At 40.4% G+C, this 21389-nt stretch overlaps 1 protein-coding gene across 3 annotated transcripts in view; it reads right to left on the reverse strand.

Moving 5' to 3' along the window:
• Positions 1-7928, reverse strand: part of rap1gapb (RAP1 GTPase activating protein b) — a 47765-nt gene extending 39837 nt beyond the window's left edge. For all 3 annotated transcript variants that reach the window (XM_029501484.1, XM_029501482.1, XM_029501483.1), the window contains exons 1-2: positions 7735-7928; positions 70-105 (exon numbers count right to left, since the gene is read on the reverse strand). In XM_029501484.1, the coding sequence (XP_029357344.1) occupies positions 70-105; positions 7735-7778 (80 nt within the window). In that variant the 5' untranslated portion in view covers positions 7779-7928. The remainder of the gene's footprint in view (positions 1-69; positions 106-7734) is intronic.
• Positions 7929-21389: the final 13461 nt, after the last annotated feature.

Genomic DNA, 21389 nt, shown 5'->3' on the forward strand with positions numbered 1-21389 from the left:
CAGAGCAGTTACGCATTAAAGCAAAACTCTCTCTGATACATAATGTATTTCAGAAGGGAAAGCACTCACCACAAGGTTCTGGTCCTGGAGAAGCTCTTGTCAACTCTGGAGGGAAACAAATTGGCAGAAGATTAATGTTGATTCGCATCCCGCATTAATGCATTAATGAAAATGCATGAATGAAAGAAACATCTGAATGAGGTCAGACGAGGGATAAAAACTGGTTCTAATTTTTGGCATCGGTCAAAGTGTTGCACACGAAGTAAACACAGACAAACATTAGCATTCAGGGTCAAGTTTCTGTTCACCTGGAAAATCTAAGTTTACTCTCACTTCACCAATAATCAGGGGAATTATCTGGTTTTTCATCTCCCATACAGCTGCAGCTCCTCTAACCTAGTCTGTCCACTGTTTGTGGGATAAGAAGTACAAAGGGTTTATATAAATTTTTTTGCCTCTTGAAGAAAGGAGTGGCATTAAAAAAAAAAAAAAAAAAACTTAACTAAAGTTGCTATGAAACCAAAACCGTGATCTGCAAGACACCATAAACCTCCACATGGAGCCGAGGGGAGAGGCAGAGTTGGACGCTGATCCCTGTGGGGTTTGTCCAGACAGATGACTCCTTTTCATGCCACGTGAAATGAGTTGATCAATGCAAAAAATATTGCACTGCGCAGGTTATGTTTTCACAATATGCCTTCACGAAGCCAGACAAATAGGATCCATGTCGCCGCCCTCCACTGCTCCTCCAGCTCTCCTCTTCCTTCCACACCCATTATCTATCCTTCTGCCTGCCAGCTATGCATCCAGAGCAGGATTGTCTCAAACATGGGAAGTGCCATTTTGGCAGATGGAGACAGGCCGATAAAGTGCTGGAGTTTGAAACGTCTGATTAGCGGGTGCCGACTGAATAGTCCAGGTTTCATAAAAAAAAAAAATACTCGAATGTCGCATATGATTAAAAAAAAAAAAAAGAGGAGGGATTGTGATCTATTGCCGTTACATGGAAATATACAAGTGAGGCTGATATGAGTAATGACAGAGGAGAAGCATGTGTGTCTGTGTGCCTGTTTGTGTTTATAGGTAAAATTAAGATCCAGGAAGATTAAAGGAGGGCAGAGGAGATAAAAGGCAGACAGCAGAGGGGAAACTACGGGGCTGGCTGTTTTCCTCTGCTGACACATTACAGTTCTGAGTAATGGGAGTTTTGTGGCTTTGCGGTGCTCTCTTTCTATATACTCTGCATATAAATGATATGGGTCAGACTCCTGGACACCTGGATCAATCTCTCAAGCGGCCCCTGAGTAGACGACAATCAATCTACCGATAATCACAGCCTTCTTGCCCGCGGTTAAGACTATCAAATAGTCAACATTAGGAAAATGAAAATAGCTAAAATGGAATTGAGGTCATTCCACTGACAGTCTACTTCAAGTTGATGAAGAGAGAAGAGACAACTGAAATTTAAAATGTCCACTTCAAATAAAAATCAACAGTTCTCATCACGACTACGATTTCTTTAACAAGTTGATTTGTATCCAATATATACTGACAACTTGTCCAGTAGTTTGGCCAAAAAAAGTCTCATTCAAATCATGAGTGAGATTACTGGCAATGTTGGAAGACATTTACTGTAAGATATACTCCAGCAGAGTAGACATGCATTCAGGCAACACTTGCATGTGATTTACCGTCACCTCCATGAAATATTAATAGAACGACATCTCACTCCATTTTAAAATCATTGATTCATGACAAAGAGGGGTCTGGATGTGCTGTATATGAACACACAGCCTGATAATATCTGTGCATTAAAAAAAAAAACAAAAAACAATCGTGTGAATTCACACCCACATACGGTACATGTCCACTGATGCACATATTTTAATCCTTTACCAAAGCAAAAGAACAAATATTGGAGAAAAAAAATATGATCAAAAGGTCCTACAGTGAAAATGTCACTTAAGTAAAAGCGTTTGGAGAAACGTTTGCCCTGTGTTTTGGATGGAAACACAGCTTTAGTCATAATGACAGAAATAACCAGCAACTTTTCTTTTCTTTTTTTTTTTTAAACTCTCTAAACAGTGGCTGGTCGTTTTCCGTGGACAGTGACGACTTTTAAAATTCCCTCTCTGCACTGGGACTCAGATTAGCAGATTGTGGCTACAACAAAGTGACTGAAAATGGGATCTCTAAACCCTAAAACAGGGATTTATGAGCTCATTACTCTTTAGGTCAGATTTCAACAGCGTGCTGAGAGCTGGGCAGCGCAAACAGGTCTTATGTGTTTATCTGTCTGAGTCTTTGCTTCTGGTCTGCAGTTCACCAGCTCGTTACTGTCTTCAGCTATGTTTCGCTTCCTCTCTCCTCTCCAGCTCTGGCTGCCTGTTGCCACAGCACGAGGTAAAGTTCTATGTGAGAGGACGAGATGTTGCCCGTCTTTGCACCTGATTCAGTCACTCACCTTTGTGTGCAACTGCAAAACGTATCTGTTCACATTGCATGTGAGGGCTCCTCACCTTTCCTGTGTTTATCATCCAGCGCTGAGAATGGAAATATAAGCTTGCCAGTCAGCGATACGGTTGGTGATTATCCACCTGCTGACACAGGCAGCACACTGTTTTTGGTGTTAACAGTCAGGAATGGAAAACAGGCCGTCACGTAAACAGCTGCACCCCCATCCACTGCATCACAGTCGGACAAAAAGCTGCAGGAAAACGGGCTTCATCGTGAGATCAAGGCTGACTCTTATCCTAAATATGATCATTACCATTCTCATTGAGGGGGATGCATTCACATTGCTTATTATGTCCAGCCAACAGCTTGGTCACACATTAGAAAAAGAGAAGGAGCTGGAACATGGCAATGTTTTGAAATTACAGAAACGATTAATCACTTATTTTTAACATACAGTGACCTAATTTTAGAGCTTATTCCCTACGTTAAATGTTTGCATTTTGTTTTATAATGAGATTAATTATTCCCCATTATAGAATGATTGTTTGACTTTAAATGAGCCAAAAATTGCCTCAGTAAGATGGCTGTGGCAATTTATCATTTTCATGTTTTATAATCGCACATATCATTTGAAAGCACGTGGCATGGGTTGACAGTGGAGGGAATGAAATGAAAACATCAACCAGAGCAGAGCTTCTTTTTTTTAGCGCAGGGAACAAGAAGATATTCTGTGAAATTGTGTTAAATGTGAGATGCTGTCATGAGTTTTCATCAAGATTTCTTAGAGCGGAAGGATGAGGAAGCGTTCAGCACAAGCTCGTCAAGAGCACTTCATTAAACCACATCAGCACTCTTCCTCTGCTACACTTGATCAGTAAGGACTGCTGGGAACCTTTAAGTTCCCTGTGTGGTTCCAAAATGTGCAAGCAGCAATTATTACTGCGACTAACATCTTTGATTTCTTTTTTATTTTTTTTTTTAAATCCACTTGTCATATTTTCATGCCCACATCGCCATTTCACTTTTTGGAATAATTCTAGATTATTTATTTTAGTAGACGTGACAGGCAAAGCCTTCAGCCGGGGAAAGAGGCAGAATTCAGCTGGTTGGTGAGAAAGGCGAATAAACACTTTAATATTAAGAAGGGAATATCAATGAGAGACATTACACCAATATTGGCTTTTTCATTTGCTGCAACAAGGTTGGCTCAATTTCCAGATTTGTTTTATTTCACATGAAAAACAACAGTTAGGTTGCTTTTACGTCTTGATAGTTCATGATATTTGGTCACCATCAAAGAGTTTGAGCCAACGACAGCCACATAGTATTTAAAGCTGATAAAAAATACTTTCAGTGTCTGTCAAAACGTTTAGGGAGAAAGTGCCTGCTGCTGTAGAGTAAATCCAAAAATAAACAAAGAAACAGACGTGAGCAGAAATGGCTGAAAGCAAAGGTGTGCGCTGTGTTGCACAGTTACACCTGTGAGGGAAACCATAAGAGAGCACTCCGATTTTTGCACAATCCTCTAATCTTTCACTCTGCTGAGCAGCTGCCAGTTGTCTTCGGGCTTAAATACGACTTCACTCAACAGAAGAGCACCAGCCAGCTATAATTTCATGCTCACATGGCTTGTCCCACCCCAAAAAAAAGCTACAGTTTACCATCAAATCCTGAAATCGCTAAATAAGTAAGTCAGCTTTAGCAGGTGTGTTCAAGGGGAAATGACTTGAGCTGATTTTAAATGCAGGTGGGAGGTTTAAAGATAAAATTTGGCTGACTATCCACATTGTTAAAAATAGCTGTTCTTGCACACAGCCTTCACCCATCTATTGTTTTTAATAGTTGTTCTATTTCACAGAACTGCTGGCTCTAAAAATAACCTCGCATCAACCAGGAGGGCAAATTGTCGTAAATATTTTGGAGCCACATTATTATATTACAACAGCAATTTCCACAAAAAAGTAAGTGGAAATTAAACTGTGACAAAATAAGTTCTTCGAGGACCAACCCTGAAACGAATGTCGACCTGTAATTTGTTGTTCCAACTCCCTTCTCTGTTATTCATTAAGCATTCATTTACCCACAAAAGGCTCTTTTCCAGTAACAAGGCTTTTAAGAAGAGACACACATTTAGTTGACAACTGCAAACAATCCAAATCTGTTTGACACATTAAAGGAAAAGTGAAAAGGTTTTTCTGCAAGGAATAAAAATGGCGATTCACCTAAAATGCATGTTCTCAATTAGTCCTGACTCAATGTTAAGGTAGAAATTAGAGGACATGGAGACAAGAGAGCCACGACGCTAAATAATAGATGGCTGGAAAAATTCAGGGCAAGGTAGATGAGAATTAAACAGCACCCATCGACAGGCAAGCAACCAAAGTGGCAAGCATTGGAGTGGAACCACTTTGGGGAGCTATGTAATGTTAATAACAAAAAGTAAAACCTCAGCTAATCAAATGTCATCGATACAAACTTCTGTTTAGTACAATAAGTGATGATAGCTCATAAAACAAAAAAAACAAAAAAACAAACTTGCAATCATGTAAATCCCAAATATGAAGGAATATTTCAACACAGAAAGTTTCAGGTTTTTCTAGAGGTGAGTTGAAGTTTCTCTTGTTATCCAAACATGAGTTATGCCGATTCTTTTAAATAGTAATCATTCATTGATTTTTCCCTCTCCCTGAAAAATTTGCTTCAAAGCCGCTAATGCTCTGAATATCTTATTGCCCACGTCTCTGTCTTTATTCTGTCACGATAATAAACTCAGATGAACGTCTCCTCACTCTGAGAACAGAGAAGTATAAGACTGATCCCATTTACTTTGGGTTTTACACTGCCATGGGCGTAACAGCTTTAAAATCTGTGCAATAAAAGCGTGATTTAATCTACTGTATGGATTTGCTGCTCTAATCAGATCGTCCCCAGAATTCAGTCGTTGGCATTAATGGCGATAACGACCATTACAAGCATTACAGCAGCTACGCTCACTCCAAATTCATCATGAAGCTCTGAAGTTGAATCTCTTGAGCTGATCAGTTCGCTCTTTAAATTCCATGTTCGTCCATGAGTGACTGATAGGCAGACGGTTCGTCACTAGACTTCTTTCTGTGCTCCTGTTTTTAAATGCAAACAGCACGCTGCTGTACCTGAAAATGGGCAGATAAGAGGAGTGAGAGTGCAACGTAAACAGTGCACTACTGAATAAACAAAAAACAAAACAAGCAAACAGTGAGTTAAGCTGCGAAAACAGCCTGTGTTTGACAATCCTCAGGGGAACTGCAGAGTCTGGAGAACAACTCTCTGTAGGTTCATCACGACAAGCAGCCCCTCTAACATTGTACAGATTTCACTGATCCATGCAGCTTAAAAACTGCAAAGCGTTCTGGAGCAACAGGACCAATATCCAACAGAAATATCCTTCGTAATATGGTAAATAGCAATATTTTATCCAAAATATCATTGTGACGTGACAAAAGAATGACATAGAATGTGTTTTCTTAATTCTGCTTGACGCATACGTGATGGGGGAAAAAAAAAAAAAAAAAAAATGCTATTGCTACGTAGCCAACAGTGGCATTAGAAGCTGTTTACTTTAGTCAAGCATCAAACTTTATTCCTTTATCTGCTGAAAACAACATCGATGTTCTTGACTATCACGTTTTTTTTCGTCTATAAATTAGCAAACTAGCTAGCTCCAGCATGTCTTGTGGCTTTGAGATGGCGACTCAGTTTTAGATTAGATTATATTAGATTAGAGGCCGCACTATCAGGATGCAACGCCGGCCAGATAAAACCTTCCAACCAAGGCAACAGAAGCTCTTCAACAAGTCAAACAACAATCACCACCAGAAGACAGAAATGGCAGTAAAAAACAGATTTCGATTTTTCTACTCAAAGACTCTAATGGGAGTCTTTAAGGTAATGTCACAGCCATTCAGCCACAACTGGCCCTTCTCTCAACAGCAGGCTCAGAGATTTAGTGCTAGCACCAATTACCTAGACTCACAATGGCTGAGCTGGACTTAACTAGCTCGTCGATATTCACGATTCATGACCATCTGGGTTTTCTAGGCGATGAAAAACCCGCTGAAGGTCTTCATTTCCGGAGTGAGGAGATCAACTGTCAGCGGAAACCCAAATTTGCAAGATAAGGTGGTTATCTCACAGTGAAAATCCAATTTTCTGAAACCAGGAACGGTTGATTAAAAAAAATAAAAATAAAACCACCTCTTTCAAAGAGATTTGCAGAAAAATGATTGCGGTTGGGAGAGTTGTCAGTGCAGTTCATAACACACAGCACACTCATTTTATTTCGTCTACTACTCCTCGAATTTCATTATCTCTAGGTACAAAGTTGCCTCTCTAAAAATGTTTTTCCATGCCCTACAGTGGTTGGCAGTATCTGCCTGTGCACGTAGACCAGCTCTCAACCTGACTCCTAACTCAGATATGTCAAGTTGAGCCTCGTGAGTCCTTTCCAGGCAGCATTGGCAGAGCACACGAGCAGCAGAATAGAAGTAAAAGTTATGTTATTGGCCCATTAACTTTAATGTACAGTGTGGTATTTTCATATCTTTGATTTATATAAGATGTAATATATGACATAAGAGCATTTCCTCTCTCGCACCGATGAGGTATTTAACTTCACTCGGTGTAGATGCTGCTAACTTGCCTTCCGAAGGGTGACATATACTACCTAAATTAGTCTTTTATTAGATCCTTAACCTCACAATTCTCAGAACTGAATTGTTTCTGGGAATGATGCAGCATTTTTCAGCGTGTTTATTTTACCCAAATGAAAATCAGCCACACTTCAGCAGTCATTAAGAAATCCCCTCATATCTTATATCACTCTGGGATTCACTCATTTACCACTTATGAACTAACAAATGCGCAGAAAGGCATCACTGTCCTGATCAGAAACTTCTGTGACGTCTCGGTTTAAAAAAAAAAAAAAAAAAAAAAATCAAGCTGGAACATTATCATGGTGAGACACAAACTGTCTGCACACAATGAGCACGATGATGTAATTATTGCAGCAGATATTATAGAAGTGGTTAATATTGTAGATGAAAACTTGCTGACGCTGTAATTCTGCATTAGGTCCAATGCAGCTGCCCGAGCAGTTGCTCACCTTCCTCCCATGACACCTCTGTGACGGTCAGACGGGTCGGCAACGAAACGCAACAGGTACTTTTACAACAGCAGACAAAGCCTGCAAATTCCCAATTGCACTGTTCACTCTGCGGGATTTATTCTCCATGATCTTACCCTCCATAAGCTCCGAATGTGAAACTCCTTTTCCTCTGAGGCATCCTGCTGAGCGGCTGATGACACGTTTGAGGGAGGCGCAGGATAGCAGAGCAGTTTCCAACGCAGGACTACAGAATAACAGCCATACTTCCACCCTTTCCTGTCTCTGTTTGCTTCTCGATGCACCTCTCGCCTCTTTCTACACCTCCTCCCTCTTTGTCTCAGCCCTCACTGAGTGTGAGTGCGTGTGTTTTGTCAGAGTATTTTGTGTGTGTACACATCCCGACCCTCCCTCCTTGTGTCTCCTCTGTGCTCTCTGACTAAGTATCTCTGCCAGATTTAAAAAAAAAAAAAAAAAAAAAGGTGTGCCTGGGTGTCTTGTCGTCCTGGAAACAAACAGGATGATTTCTCTGACGGATTCCTTTTAATTTCCAGCAGCAAGACGGAGCGAAAAGCGTAAATTTCCTAACTATGTCCCATGAGGGCAACTTCTCCCTGCTGTTCAAAACACGATTGTGTGAATCAAGAAAGCTTCTTGTAGAAAATAGGTGAGAATGCCGAAGCAAAAACAGACAAAGCTCAAGTAAACACTGGCTTCCTATTCTACAACAAACAATTATCTTCATTGATTCCTGTGCCAATGATTTCTTTAGATTGGTCATTTTGACTCATAAATGTCAGAAAACGGCCATTTCAGGTTCCCACAGTCCAAAGTGATGTGCTCAAATACGCTGCTCTATTAAACAGCGTGTAACAATTTACAATCATAACACACAAACACCAACCATGCATGACATCAAAGGTCAAAATGGTCAAACATTATATATTGATCCGCTAATCGATTACATAAATGTCAACCTCTATTTAATTCAATATTTTTTTGAGCACAATCGATCAGAATCATAACTACACAGATTTTCAAAAAGAGCAAAGACTTAACATGAAAGTCAAACATCCTTCTCATGAAGAGACACTTCAGCATGTTCTCAAATGTAAAGTTTGAGAAGTGTACTGGGTTCCCTCCACAGCGGCATGCTGCCAGCTTTAGGGACTGCATTTGATTTTAGTTTTTCGTATATATACCACTGACCATTGATTACAGGGATGAAAAGCCAAGGTGCCGTGCCAGCTTGCATCAGATGCTAATCTTCCAGACTCATTTTCATTTGGCTGTCGTTAAGAGTCTCATTTTTGAACCTGATGATTTGAGACCAAATAGGGCATATCTGCTTATCACCATCTGAAGTGGCCAAGTAGATATGAAATAAATAAGTGATGACTACCAATAACAAGTCTAGCTGGAGTTTGAAGCAAATTTTTATCTGATGTAGTCATGCCATGGTGTTGCCTGACCCATTTCAGCCTGCCAATTACCTTCTGCACAAAGAAGAGAGAAAGAAATGTAATGTTTTACCACTGATCAATATATTTTTTTTTTCCTTTCCACTCTTGCCAAGTACTTACTCTTTGTGGGAACTGTTGGGGTTGTCTCGGTAAATATCTAAGGTCAAAACCTTACCCTGTAAAGTGCTTTGAATTAAAGTAAATTACGATTCGGCCTTTCACAAACAAACTGAATTGAGATTGAGTGGCAGCATAATTTCTCATGAACCTCCTGGACAAATTAAAAACAGATGTGTCAATGTGACACCGACGCCAGGCTGTTTGGAACGTGAGATGCACACATCTGCATCTGCTGGCTGAGCTGCAAGTATCTGCTCATAGTCAAACAAGAGGGGGCATCTCTGATTCCACCTCTTTCTTGTCTTTTCACATTGTCTTTCCTCTCTCTCTCTCTCTTTCTCCATCCTCCCACTGCTCTTTTCTCTTCTCATGTCCTCTCTGCACCTCTGGCTGCCCACTCGCCTGCCTGTCTTAAATGTTGGTTGTCTGAATAAAAATCGCTGTTTCCAGAAAGGCAGGAATGTTTGTCCTTCTTCTCATTGTTTGGCTCGAGTGCACCGATGGTCCTCCTGTCCTCATACACGTCAGAGCTAATGTCAAGGTGCTCCAATGACTCCCCAGTCAACCTTTTGTGATTCTATTAAGTCTGACTGGACTCGGGCTATAAATCAAATCAGAAGGTTAGAGAAGAGGACAAAGGAAAGTACCACACATATCCAGTGTCCCCATCAAGGTCTTTGATTTACTGACATTGACACAAGTTGCCCTTTGATAACTGACTATTCTGAGTTTCAAAAAAATCTATTTATCATCTGTTGTGAAAACTGGTAAATAGCTGGTTAGTTATAGATATAAAGTTAAACCACGGCGTTGTGGGGGGAAAAAAAAGCAGGTATGTGATACCAAATATGTTGGATATATTTGCCAGAGGCTTGAGGCCGTCTCAGCCGAGGTGGGTCATTATTTTGAAGTTGGCCTTTTGCACACTTCTGCTGACAAACTTGCTATTGTCGTGACAGTTATAAGTTTTTCTCTCAGGCCTCTCAAAAGATGTCTTATGTCAGGCTCTTGTAAGAAAAAACAAAACAAAGGGAAAAAAAAAAAAACTGCATCCCCAGGCTAATTTGTATGAGGCAGGCGGAAGGGAAAGGGCAGTTTGGTGTAAGTAGTCTGTGTCACTAGACGTGACAGGTTGGCTGAGGAGCTCTCCTAAAGCAGGTCAGCCTTGACTTGGAGGACCCGACTGGGGGGGGGTAATAACGAGAGGCTGCCCTCTGTGAATGGGGTTCAGCTCAGCCTCAAATACTGCTGTGGCCGTCAAGGAACAACACTTTGCCAGCAAACGCAGTCGCTGATGTGTGAAACTAAAAGGGTCATCCACACCACGAGTAATATCTATAACCACAAATATATCAATTTAAAAAATCATAACGCAAGTTGATGACTAAGTCCCCAGCTGTATAACAACAACAGCATCATTGAAGGATGCTATTTGATGAACGAAAAGAGAAACTGACAGCCAATCACAGTGCTTGATGAATAAATAAAACAGATGGTGCCTGTGTTCTGCTCTTACAATAATGATACTGGGTCAATACACCAAACACCGCCTTTTGTCTACCAGCCCGGTCCGACCACCAGAACCGCTCTTCAGCTCCACCCGGACCTGCTGTCTGACAAGGTAACAATAACGAGGCGACACGTCACGCTCAACGTGGCAGAAGAGTAAAGAGTAAAGCAGAAGCAGAAAGGTCAGATGATCAATCGGCAGGGCTCTTCCTCTGGAGATCGTCGATGTCTGTACAATATTTCATGGCAATCTTGTGAAAAATAATTCAACTGGGATAAAGTGATGGACTGACTGCCTGGCCAACAGACAGACTAATGGAACCAGCAAGATCAAATAATAATCATTTTATATAATAATCACCTTGAGATCCAAACTGCAGTTGACACTTTGTCACAACTACTACTTTGACCCGCTACTTGAACATCCAGCCACGTAAACTACAAACGCATTGTTCTAGAGAGAAGCCGTCCAAACATCCACACCAACTCCACATTACTTCAGCTGGCCACACTCGGTAAACTAACAAAAGCTATTCTAATGTCGGTCTTGAGGGCTTTTGAATAGTATAGTTCCTCCCCTGTGAGAACAGAGAAGCAGGACTTAGACATAAAAAATTTACCAGCTGTGCACACAACTGCACCCTTGACAAGATTGCAAGGACAACAGGCTCTGCCTCAGTGGCCTGAAATGGCCACAACCACATTTCCATTTTCTTGTTGCCGAGCTTTCTGCAGGACAAAACGCGCACACGTTTGCTTTTCTTCAAAAAGCACAACTTATCTTTTTCTGCCATGTGATATGTTTACACCCTCTCAAGCATTTAAAGGCAGCGTAACAAACTCATCAAGAACGAATCAAATTTTAAAGTAATGACTTTCGCCAATTGTATTTTGAAGGCTGTTGCGGTTTAATCATCACCGCGCTCACTTCACACAGGGTTTTATGAAAGGTGAACAGCAGGGAAGAAGCCAAATGGAAAAGAAGGCATAAGAGTTATTAAGTTGTCTTGAAGCAACACTACCTCTCACTGTTGGCCAGAGGAAGTACTTTTCATGCTCCCGAGCTGCTGAGTATCTTCGGGGTCACTGGAGAACCGCGTTTGACACAGACAACTTTGAATCCTAAGCAGACAGACTCAGCTGCCTTTCAATCAAGAGTGCGTACTGCCTGTGATGAGCTTAGCGACAGACAGAAAAGACAGCACGGAAAAAAAAAAGAAATTCTCATCTCGTTTCGACCTCATGACACCGTCCATTATTCCATTTCAGGTTGTGGACTCGTTAATGGTCTGTGTAGTTAAAAGGCTCAGGAGCAGAAACAGGCAGAGCGAAGCCAGCCACTGTGCCGTAACCAAATGCAACAAATGAGATTCTCCCTCTGCCACGAATTGGATGAGCAAGATTATCGGGGGGGTGCTGACATTGTGTAACTCGCTCATCAAAGACAGACAGATTCCAGCAGAAATTCAGGCGACTATTCTTGTCCTCCGTCAGCCGGCCCCCTCAAGATCTGAAATGTCATCAATTTCACAAGTCTTCTTCAGGCCATGATAACAGATGAGGAGGAGGGGGGAGGTGGGGCTATCACAGGAAACCAAAAAAAAAAAAAAAAAAAATTAGGAGCATAGAGAGGAGAAAAGGAAGGGTGTGGTGAGATATATGTGATATGTTTAAATAAGATAAAATTCAGTTTACTCTTTGTTTGTCTTTACACACCCCATTTACGGTGTCGGACTGTTGAGTAGCGTGTTGGAGCAGAGACAGAAGAAATATGAAGTCACAAATCACACCAACAGAGTGACTTTGCCCTGAAAGCAATATAAAGTGAGGGCACGGCGTTGAAATTTACAGTGTCACGACACACAGGTACACACAGACACACACACATTCCCAGCTGGACACGTAACTCTTCCTCTGGGCTGAGAAAGAGGAGCAGAAGCCCATTAGGACAAATAAAACAGAAACATGGAGAGGGGAAGAGAGGCAGAAAGCGGGCTTATTTTTTTCAAGTAACAACTATTGAGTCAAGCATGAGAACACCCTGTGGGCCACATCCATGGATTAATGAGACTGCAGACAGAGGAGCAACAGAGACTCACCAAGGGGCTGTCTTTGATTTATCCACATGAGAAGGTTAGACGGGCAATATAAGGAGGCAGGGACAGATTTCTAATCATCCGGCCTCATCAAAATAGTCATCAAATGTGGACCTCGGGGGCCCATCAACCGTCAATGGCCTTGCTATGACCTGCAATGGCTGTTAGGGCTTCACATCACTCTCTGCATCTATAGCAGATTTCGAAGTTTTTAAACTTGGAGTCAGCTGCGTCATAAACATGAAGCAGAGAGATCAGTACACAAGCCCGGCACCGCAGGATGGAGTTATGAATTATGTTAAAGCAGAGTTATTTATCATACACAGGGCTTTTGTTTGCTCCTCTCTTCGTGACTTCGCTAAATTGGATGAGCGTGGTTGGGTGGAAATGGCCTGTCGCTTTGTGAAATAATGATATTCAAATACCTAAGTGAGAGAGAGAGAGAGAGAACGTGTCAAAGAGAATGTCAAATTATCTGATCAGATTATTTCCATTTCGTCAGTGGAATGAACTGTGAATCAAATGAAACGAGCGAAACAAGTAATGAGCAGTTTTAAATTCAGCTGTTTCTCAACCAGGCTGAGTGACAACAACCCATCTGAAGAGCTGCTGATTGTACGATAGGCGCTGTGCCTCAGAAACATTAGTCATCGGACAATAAACTGCAGAGTGCCTTTAGGAAACAGTGCATTTAAATCATATTTAGAGAAAACACAAGAAACTTGTGACAAAAAAAAAATGGACCAGACTCAGTGATTACCTTCTTCCTATTATATGATAGACTTGAGCTCAGTGGAGGCTTCCTAGCATGCTGGAGTCAACAGAACTTGGGACGTCCATTAATCCATAAATGGGGATGGAAACAGAGCAAGTTTAAATTTATCACACCTGAATGTAACATTTCCTTTGAAAAATATCTGGCAGAAAACGGTAACCGTTATTATTATTCATATTATACATGCAAACATGTGCCAAAGAAAAGCTACCGTATGCAATCATGACCACGGGCAAGCTTATTCTGCACAACGTTGCCATTTGCAGAATTTACAAACCTGTGATGTGCCCGAGAGAAACAGCTGGTTAAGGTGAGGGAATGTGCTTTGTGGTGCACAGTGTCAGCGCGCAGCGTGATCTTTGTGTTCATCTTCCTTTATGTCTCCTGGCAATACCCCTCGACTTCAGTTACAGCATCAAAGGGCAACACGGCTCTTTCATTTGCTTTTGTTCCCACTGTGGCATTTCACTAAATCTGTTGGCACTGGCATCGTCCGATCCCTGCTGCGGCTCTGACCCTTTTGAGAGGCCCCCCAGACTCCAGCTGGGGATTGCTAAGTTTGCTCCCGTCAGTAGACAACTTGCTGTGACACACTGCCTGGGACATTTATCCACCGAACCCCCCCCCCTCCTGGTGTGTGCATATATATACATATGTGCAAGATAATCAACTGAAGGGAGATGAATTCTTTTGCACAACAACATGTGATTTTACTGAATTGATACATTTAATTAAGAATTATCCTTCCCAAATTTCAACACATCCAACAGGATTCAGTGTCCAGAAATAACAACAGTCAGCCCGGAGCCAGCTGTTCTGGATTGCATATGATAAAGCGAGGTACACTGATACACTTTGCTGCGGTCCTTAACCACACAATTTCTAGCCTGAATGCTGCCGTATCAATTTATCTTCAGGAAAAGCATTCAAACTCTGCAACCCCCGTGACAGAAATCCTATGATGGAGAGGAGGAGGAGGAGTGTCGGAGCTCTGGGTCATTTCCTTTTCCTTGGCTACAGTACGAAGGCAGAGATTACAAACCCCCTTTCTGGAACCAAACCTGATCAAGGATGTCTGTGTTTTGGAATGACGGATGACCGCCAATGCAAGTTCACATCAAAGACGAGAGGAAGAGAAATTAGATTTAATTAAAATGGCGGTAATTCTGTGTCTGTGATACATCTCCGCAGGGCAGTACATCAGACAAGATAAATGTTGTTGCAGCGCGCAAAAGGACGTGGTTTCTATAATATGGTGTCTTCCTCAAAGAAGCAATCTGCAAAGGACATGGCATTAATATCTGTGCTCTATTTCCACATTGCTATCAGCAGTAGCTTATCCTCTACATGTGGATGACCTCAAGACTCTGTCTTAGGACCACACTTTTTCATTCCACATGTCCCCACTCGGAAATTTTGCCTTTCAATTGAAGGAGAATTTCAATTTTTACTGTGATGACAACTCGCTTTGTTTTCTCTTACTGCCCGGGGATGCACTTGATCATTTTTCAGAACAGATTTTGGCTTTTCACAGTAGTCACTCCAAATAAAAAGAGCAGGAGACAAGATGAGGCAAAGAAAGAAATCAGGAGTACTGGACTGTGAAATATATGTGAAATACTACGATCAATTTTCTTTCGCGCATCAGAAAAATACCGACCACATCTTTTTGACACCACGTTGCCTGAGCTCACCCATCTCCAACACAGTCAGAACAATTCAGGATTTCTCATTCACACCTTAATTCAAATGTAGACTTGACTTGTAACATGGCCTTTTACTGTGTTGCAGTAAAAAACCCTCTCATCCGAAACGAAGCCGATAAAATTGTTTTCACATCACTATCTTGCTTTTTCGGGAAACAAACTGAACCACCTTACTTTGCAGAACCACACGGCCCACAAACATCAGAAACTCTGACTCCTTGCACGCCCATTAGTCCAAAGATTAGTGAGAAATTAACATTTTGGTAGAGCTTTTTCTTACCATGGCAAAAACCACTGAGATTTTAAAATCCAGCCTGAAAACCAACTTCTTCCTCCACAACTGTATCGTACATTTACTTCCTTGATCTTTATTTACAGCCTGCTAACTCAACAAGAGTGTTATTTATTTTTTAATGGCCTTCTGTAATTGCAGTTATCTTCTCTTACTGTCATTTTCTTTGCAAAGCACATTGAAACGCTCTGATTTTAAACACACAGAACATTTAGAAGCACTTCTGTATTAATAATGGCTTCAATACTTCATTCCCTACAGAGAAATCTTTTCACTCATCATTTCAACTTGTTATCATAATATTCACAATCACCCTCCACTAAATTCCAATACTTTTCCAGCAACACAAGTAAACACTCTAGAGACAGCGGCTCCTTCTGCAAGACCAGGCAACCATATTATACATTATTTCAGATATTCTGGGTGCTGCCTGAATCATATGAGGCAGAAAAAGTAGTACACAGCTGAACATGTGGCAGATTTATCAGATTTATTAATAGACTGAAGTTAGCTGGGCTCCACTTTGGACTGTAATTAGCCACTTGAGTAATGTACAGTACGAAGCGACATGTCATCAGGGAAGAAGAGCTTGTCGGTGACTAATTAAAGTGATCCTGCGGGAAACTCCAGCAGGTAGAGCCGCTTCAACGTCCAGATGAAGGCCATGCTTCTGTGTTCAAATGATACAGAATGACTGATTCCATTTCTTTCGACACAACAAAAAAAAAAGAAAAGAATAAAATCATAAATTATAGGGAGGATATTTCACATGTAACTTCTGCTTTACCCCTTCTCTCAATTACACCCCAACATACAGAGAGATCCGAGTATTTGTTGATCCTCTATCTACATGTTTCAGAACAAAAAACAAAAAACTAAACGCCAGAGCAGATCATTCTTGCCATATGTATTTAATTATGCAATTTATCATTTATTAAATCATGCTATGGACTGTAGATCCTCAGTCAACACATCAGTTTCAAAAGGTCCAAAAATAATTTATCACACAAGAGCCAAACATTTTCTCCATATTTAGCTAAACACACAATTTGCCTGCAATGTTACCTGTCAGTGATTATACAGTCTCTCAGCCATCATTTCATTGAGCACTGGATCCCAATCCTTCATCTCTATATCTCTCTAAATTAATATTTCTGCACATCCTTTAATAACTCTTACTTACTTCACTATTCAGGAGTAACAGCAGCTATTACTCTCTGGCTTTTTAATCTCTCTTCTTATGTGGATACAGTCTTGCTCATGATGATGCAACCTGCCCATCAGGAAATAACGAAAAGATAGAAATCTATGAAACAAAAAACAACAACAAAAAAAAAAAAAAAAGAAGAAATGGTGGGTAATTTTGGAGGAGACAATGTTCCTCAGAGAAGCCCCATTCAACACCCAAAGCTTTTATAAATAAGGAAAAGTGGAGTTTGACATCAGGGTATAATGAACTTATTCTACTTAAAATACAATAGGCTGCGGCAGATTAAATAATATTTCTGAATATCTTTTCACTGCTAGAAAAGTCCAGGTGATGTTTGTGTTTACTTATTTAATGCTGACATGGTGTAATAACCACCATAATTTCAGGAACTGAATCTAGAATACGTTAGATTTCAAGGTTAACACTACGGTATGTAACAATACTACAACTTACAAATTGCTCCTTTAAAGTTCATGTGATACACGAGTGCCGGGTTAACTTAATTTGCTGAAGCGATTATGTCGCATTGAGTGAACAAAGATTCTGCATGTAAAAGACAAGCCCGGGCAATTACCGGCTGCTGATTAGTAATCAGCTGTTTTTACAATTACCGGTTCAAAGTATCTACGTTGTAGATGCATATAAAGCTAAAGCAGCTTCTACACCTATCAGTAATAATAATCGTTTGCACTCCCTTGAACTTAATAAACATAAGGAAATTGTTTTTCTTTTCATCAACGATTAAGAATCACTTAATCACATGTTGTAACTCTCGGGAGACCACTCGGCGCTGTTATGGTGTTGTTCTACATTCAAATGAGATCACTCAGGAGCCAACAGCATCGATGGACGCACACAACTCACTTCAGAAAGCAGCTAATAAACTTGTGTAAATTAATGTGTTGCCTGTAAAGAGAGAGATTGAGAAAGAGGGAGAGCAGAAGAGTCATTCAACAACCTGATGCCAACAATTATCCATCATAACCAGCTCCTCGGTTGCAACCGCTGATAATAATAATGAGAGGAGCATAAGTAGCTGACAAGCACATCACATCTGCCGTATCTGTTGTTTCTATGTCACAATACCTGACATAAACAAGTGGAAAAGCTGCAAGCACACAGTATCCTCTTAACACTGAATGGGGAGTGTGTGGATCAGACACGTTGCAGAGGAACAGACACTTCAAAGTTGGTAATTGGCCTCCAGCACAAAACTATTCTTGAGTCATGAGTGCCCTCTCTGGTTATCTGGTTGTTTAGGGGCTTGTATACATGCATGCATGCATGTATACACACACACACACACACACACACACGTATCTGAGTGTAAATGTAATTTTGTTGTGTGTGCATTGACTTAAGTGTGTACGATGACAATAAAAAAAAGATTCTTCTTCTACAGTGAGCCTCACTGACCTGAAGACGCAGTCTACTTTTCTGGACATGAAGACAATAATGACCCTACCAGAAATTTAAACCGTTGTAATTTCATATTGGTAAAGTATGAACTGTACCACCTGAGAAATGAAGGAGACCCTACACTGAGACATGTAGCCTGGATGGTGTAACACTTCTTGAAATAACACCGATTGTTTCATGCCCGAGAGCTGTATCCTCTGGTACTGCATCAATTCTTAACCCAAAGTTCAGAAAGCCCGACTTCTTCCCAGCTGAAGCCAAAGTCCGGCAGAAAGTGGACAATGAGCAGGAAGAGGAAGAGGTTTGGCATCGAAAATAAAAAAATAAAAAAATACAGGAGGTGTACTGTAGAGATCAGCCGTAACCGCCCCCAACACACACACACACACACACACACACACACAGGCTCTCAAGACGACACCACTGAGTGTGAAATTGCTGCTTCCTTTTCAGAGTGAGCCCCCAAATTACCCAGCAGGCAAGTCAGCGAGCCGAACATGTCAATAATAATCCAAACATTTCTTGGAAAGAGAATGCAGACCTTTTTCAAAAGGCAGTTCACCTGGAATAACCTCTTGTACATTCTGGCCAGTGGCCACAACTGTTGGTTCTGGAAGAGTTTATCGAAAATAAAGAAATAAATGAAAAATAATCAATAATCATTTGAGATCCTCACGCCTGCAGATTTTCTGCTTGGGCACGAAGCATGTTTCAATTGAATCCAATAAAAGGCATCACAGTTTTCTGAAAAGATGGAATGATTTACAGGAAGTATTAATATTTGGTGATTTGGTTTCCATCCCCAAAATACTACACTGAAGTAACACGGTTTGATATAGACAACGTTTTACCTACAATTACTAAATATTGAAACTTTCAAATAATATTCTTTTAACATGTTTTCAAAGGAAACATCTGAACTACTCTAATTCCAATGAGCAGTGAGAAAAGCCTGTCCTCCACTTTGTTACAAATGATAGCTCCATGATAATAAACACAAACATGGTAATTTCCATGTAAACACGTCCTCAGCACAGAGTTTTTCACTCTGTAATCCCAGCTGACTGTCGGTCAACTCATGAATTATTCAACCTGAAGTGTGCAGGCAGCCAACACAGATTGCTTTCTTGTTACTGAAAGAAGCATGCACCGGACTGATTGTCGATAGCACGAGGATGGAGGCAGTTGTCAAAGCATGCAGTCCGTTATCACCGCACACATGGAGTAAAAGAAAAAAACAAAACAGACAGTTTTGGATGATTATTTTCTTTATCTACTGAAGGTACACTTCCAACAATTTTGCAGCCAGAATCATACAAAATGCATCAGCTTCTAGTAAGAATAAAATAATTACCGGAGTTATTGTTGTATATAATTTCAATATGTCTTTGGGACATGGATTCATCCTTCTGGCAGAAAGTGAAAAAGCTATAAGTATTATTTTATAATACATAAATTATAATATAAGTAAGAAATAAAAGGTAAATAAAGAGATGCAACAAATGAGATGCTGCATTTAATGCTGTAAGTAAGAAAAAATAAGATTTTAACTACTTTCACTGATTAATCTGTAAATATCTTGGCAAAGTTAACAGTTGATGGTCTTTAAATTTAAAAAGTAAGAGTCCATCCGATAAAAGGTCCAGAACATCCTCTATTTTAAGACAAATACAGCGTCTGAAAGATTAGACCTCGCTAATTCCCTACTAAACGGGTCCATGATTATAAGGTCGCGCACTAAAACCTGTGTAGTCATCACATCTTTGTCAATACTGAGTCTGTGTGAAGCATGCAATGTTTGAAGAGCTGCATGCTGCTCACTGCCTCCGTCTGTAACGGCAATAATCTCTACAGACACACATCACAGCCATTTCAAACACAGCGGGAAGAGTCCTGCAGCATTCACACCACATGGCAGCTCCCTGTACACACAGTGGCGATACAACAGCATGTGTTTTTCTTTCTCCTCACTTCAGTTTCCTGACCGTCTTCCCTCGAGGTAGGTGAGAATATCTCGGCTCCATTTCTGTTTTCAGGTTTTGTTTTGTTTTTTTTCAGGCAGCATAATGTTGTTATGTGTGTCTTGGCAATACAATACAATACAATACAATAAAATGACTGCTGGCCTACCTGTGAAGCTGCCAAGCTGTATGCTCCTCTTGTCAGCTGTTCCTGTGCCATAAGAGAGAGGAATCAATTCAATGATAAAAAAAAAATAAGTATATAAAAAGGAAATGTTCTATAGATCTACATCTCAGTTTTCATGTAGTCCAGCTGTAGCCACTTCATCATCACCAGACTTGGCTTGGCTGCTGCTGCTTGGCTCACAAAACCCATTTTACAACAATTAATGACACATTTGTTTCTCAGTAAGATATACAATAAATCACATCCTCAGTGCCCCATTTAGAAAACAAAACAGCATCATAACTATAGTTTGTTTTATTTGATTGATTTGCTGACCACACATCCCCGCGCAGATTGAACCACCCCTGAGTGTGCATCCACTGAATTTAACTGGCAGTTGCGAGAACACACGTCATGAATATCAATTATTGCTAAAGTGGAGCTGTGAAAATTAGCAGAGAGGTTCTATTGTGCTGGTTAATGGAAAGGCAGACAGGCATTTAACTGCAGGGTTAATGCCAGTACTAAGCCACCGTGACAATTCTGTGCTTGAGCTTGAGTAATAAATTTAAAATATGTGTGGTTTATATGATTGGCTGGCAAAATGCGTGAAAAATTGGGTCCATTTAAAAAAAAAAAAAAAAAAAAAAGAGAAGGCAAAGAAATTAGGAAAAGAAAAATGAATTATTTTCTTCAAATGCATTACAGTCGTGCTTGAGTTTTTGCTTTTAAGTTCGGCATCAATCATCTAAGAAACTAACTGACACACTTTACTTTTGGTGTCAATGATTTGAAAAAAGAAACAATATTCAAAGCATCTCTAAATAAAAAAATGATAGTGAGGCAACGGTCACACTATGTTTTTTCCCCCGTCATAACCAAAAAGCATCTCGCAGGCTGGAACCTTCATCTTTGATTGTGAAATTGTATTTTTGATCATATAAATTCGATGACAGATCACCATGTTGCTATAATTTTCTGTAATTGGTTGGTTAATTCAACTTTTTTATTCATTTTATTTTTGCATATGGCTTTTATTGTGAAGCATCAGTTTGAAGCATTGACTGCAGCACTG

The sequence above is a fragment of the Echeneis naucrates genome, chromosome 5, assembly GCF_900963305.1.
Source record: "Echeneis naucrates chromosome 5, fEcheNa1.1, whole genome shotgun sequence".
Classification (NCBI taxonomy): domain Eukaryota; kingdom Metazoa; phylum Chordata; class Actinopteri; order Carangiformes; family Echeneidae; genus Echeneis; species Echeneis naucrates.